The sequence below is a fragment of the Drosophila guanche genome, unplaced genomic scaffold, assembly GCF_900245975.1.
Source record: "Drosophila guanche unplaced genomic scaffold, DGUA_6, whole genome shotgun sequence".
NCBI lineage: Eukaryota > Metazoa > Arthropoda > Insecta > Diptera > Drosophilidae > Drosophila > Drosophila guanche.
In genome coordinates, this window is record NW_022996689.1 from 1 (window position 1) to 2,546 (window position 2,546).

The 2,546-nt window shown below is 56.8% G+C and overlaps 1 protein-coding gene across 1 annotated transcript; it reads right to left on the minus strand.

The window, feature by feature from the left end:
* Window positions 1-18: 18 nt before the first annotated feature.
* LOC117591707 (exostosin-3-like) lies at window positions 19-2,541 on the minus strand (the record flags this gene model as incomplete). Its single annotated transcript, XM_034285026.1, has 1 exon — window positions 19-2,541. A coding segment is annotated over one exon (2,436 nt), but the record flags the coding sequence as incomplete, so codon positions are not given.
* Window positions 2,542-2,546: the final 5 nt, after the last annotated feature.

Sequence of the window (2,546 nt, forward strand, 5' to 3'; positions counted from 1 at the left end):
GTACACAAAATCCACATAAATCCACCTTGAATACATTCCTATTCGATGCAGATGCATGCCCCTCTATTGGATGTCCCTCTATTGGATGCCCCGACCCGACTAGAGCTAGACGTACTTGAAACATTTTTTCCTGTCTTTCGAAATGTGAGTCTTGAACAGGACCGAGTCCGCCCGGTACTGGGTGTTCAGCAGGGGCGTGTAGCCGAACACCTGGCTAAAGAAATTGATGCACTTGTGGCGGTCCTCAAGGTGCTTGGGTCTTTGGCTGAGCGAAGACTTAATTCCTCGACGGCGAAAGCTCCAACGAGAAGTGATTTTCACCGGCGGCCTTCGAGTTATGTGCGAGACAAGGAAGTTCATGGCGATGTCCTCGCAGTTCATGTTCTCATCCACCTTGTCCCTAATGGCCTGCGGCATATGATAGGTGTACAGGTACATGTAGTACTTGTGCAGGAAGGCCGCTCCGGTGAGCACCATGCTCAGCTCGCAGCTGAAGCTGTAGTTGTAGCGCCACGTGCTGCTGACGGCATCCCAGGCATGGTGGCGGCCAGGCAATCCCACGATACGATCGCGGTGCTCGCGCCACACCCGGAAGCCGAACACAATCTCGTCTTGTCCGATTTGAACGTCGTCGTCCATCGAGAGCACCGCCTCCGTCTCTATTACGTCCCATGGCAGGAAGCGGTTGTTGAGCGAGTTATGCTGTCCGCGTACAACTTCGACGGGCACTCCGATAGCCGGCCAGCGGAGACTGAGTTGCGGCGACTTTGGCGAATTCCATACCACGACCACCTTGTAGAGATAGGGCAGTCGGTAAAGGCGGCGCAGGGATCCCAGCAGTGCGTGCTCCCGATCGTATGATAAAATTACGATGGTGAACTGCTCCCTGGGGTAGTTCCCGCCGAGAGCCTCGCTGAACTCCTTACCGGCGCCTCCAATTCCCTTACCGATTGGCCGGAATCCTGTATGGGATCCGATGAACTTTGCTTCGGAGGGAAGGGCGGGATCGAAGGGCAGCTGGGGGTACAAGTAGTAGGGTTCAACCCAGTCGTTCCAGACCTCCATTGACTGCACGCGTAGAATCGTGTAGTTTCGGCCAAAGGCGGGGCTCGGATAAGGCGGCTCAATGGGGCCAAGAGACTCCTCCGGCTGAATGGTTAATCTTATCTTTGCCATTAACGGCGTAACCGAAATGTTGAAAATGTGATGAGAAACAACGCTTGGAATAGGCCGCGGTGGTATCCCTAGCCGATCGCGTAGGCTAGCTATAACCGTATCCACCGTGGCCTGAACCGAACTGAGGTAGCGCTCCCAGATAAGACGGCCCTGGCGCCGCAGAAGAAGCAAGTCCGCATCCTGGACGGCTCGCAGTAGGAAGTGCAGCTCCGTGATGCGAGCTTTGGGCATGAGGAGTGCCGCCCGACGCCAGTCCAGAGTCTCCGCGTACGGCAGTCGGAGTTCATCTGCTCCGAGGATGACGGGAATGGCCCCAGAGCGCAGCGCCTCGTAGAGTCGGGCCAGCATGAGGGTGGAAGCAACCCGCCCGCTGAGCGGCGGAAGGATCAGCGCAAAGGTAGAGTCCTTCAGCAGATGTTTGCGGGAGGAATCCGATCCACAGAGCGTCCAGTCGGACACGGAGTCCGCCTCCTGCTGCTCCGTGGCAGGCACGCACTGGAACTGCAGCTCGAACTGATCCTGAGTGGGTCCCTTAGACATGTCAGTCAAGTGTTCCAGAATGAAGTCGTCGAGCGGGTTTGAGGCTTGAGAGTCTGTTCTCGGTCTCATCTCTCCTTGGAACGAAATCAAGTACTTGCGGCGGGCGGGCACCATGCTGGCACACTCCTGCCAAACGTCTCCTCCGGGTGGCCCCAGGATGGGGGGCACAATCAGATCGTATCCGGGCCGGAACTGGTTCATCTCAAAAGCGCTCTGAACGACAATGGCACGCATGGTGTTCTGCTGAAGCAGTGCATTGGTGCGGCGGGAGGAGAGGTCACGGCGTGCGAGGTTGAGCAGCACATGGTTGCGGCCATCACCGCCCCAGTAGGGCAGGTTGTACAGCTTCTGGGTGTCAATGGGGCAGTCGTGTGTGTGGCTGGATGCCGTCGGCTGCTGCTTAACCAAGAGAGCTTCGCCCAATATAACCAGGAAGATGCAGGCCTCCGTTGGATCCGTCACGATGTGCGCATTGGAGCCTAGAATCTGTTTTAGAGTCTTTTTGAGGAACTCATCGATGTCGTAGCCAGCTCTTTGGACGCTGTGCTCGCCGGGGTCGTATAGGTACACTGGGAAGCCAGAGGTGAGGCTGCAACGGGAGTGGTCGAAGCAGTTGTGCATCGCACAGGTCGCGGCTACGCCCGTCGACACAGTATTCATCTTTTTGGGCAGCGAGTTGGCAAGGAGGGTGAGCGGCAGGGTAATTTTGGGATGGTCTCGCATTGCCTCTTGTTGGGCCTCCTGCGCTTGCTTCACGCCGATTTTGAGCTGCTCCAGCGTATTTTGCTCACGCAGTCGCTCCTTCTGAAGCTTCACAAGTTCCCTCTGGT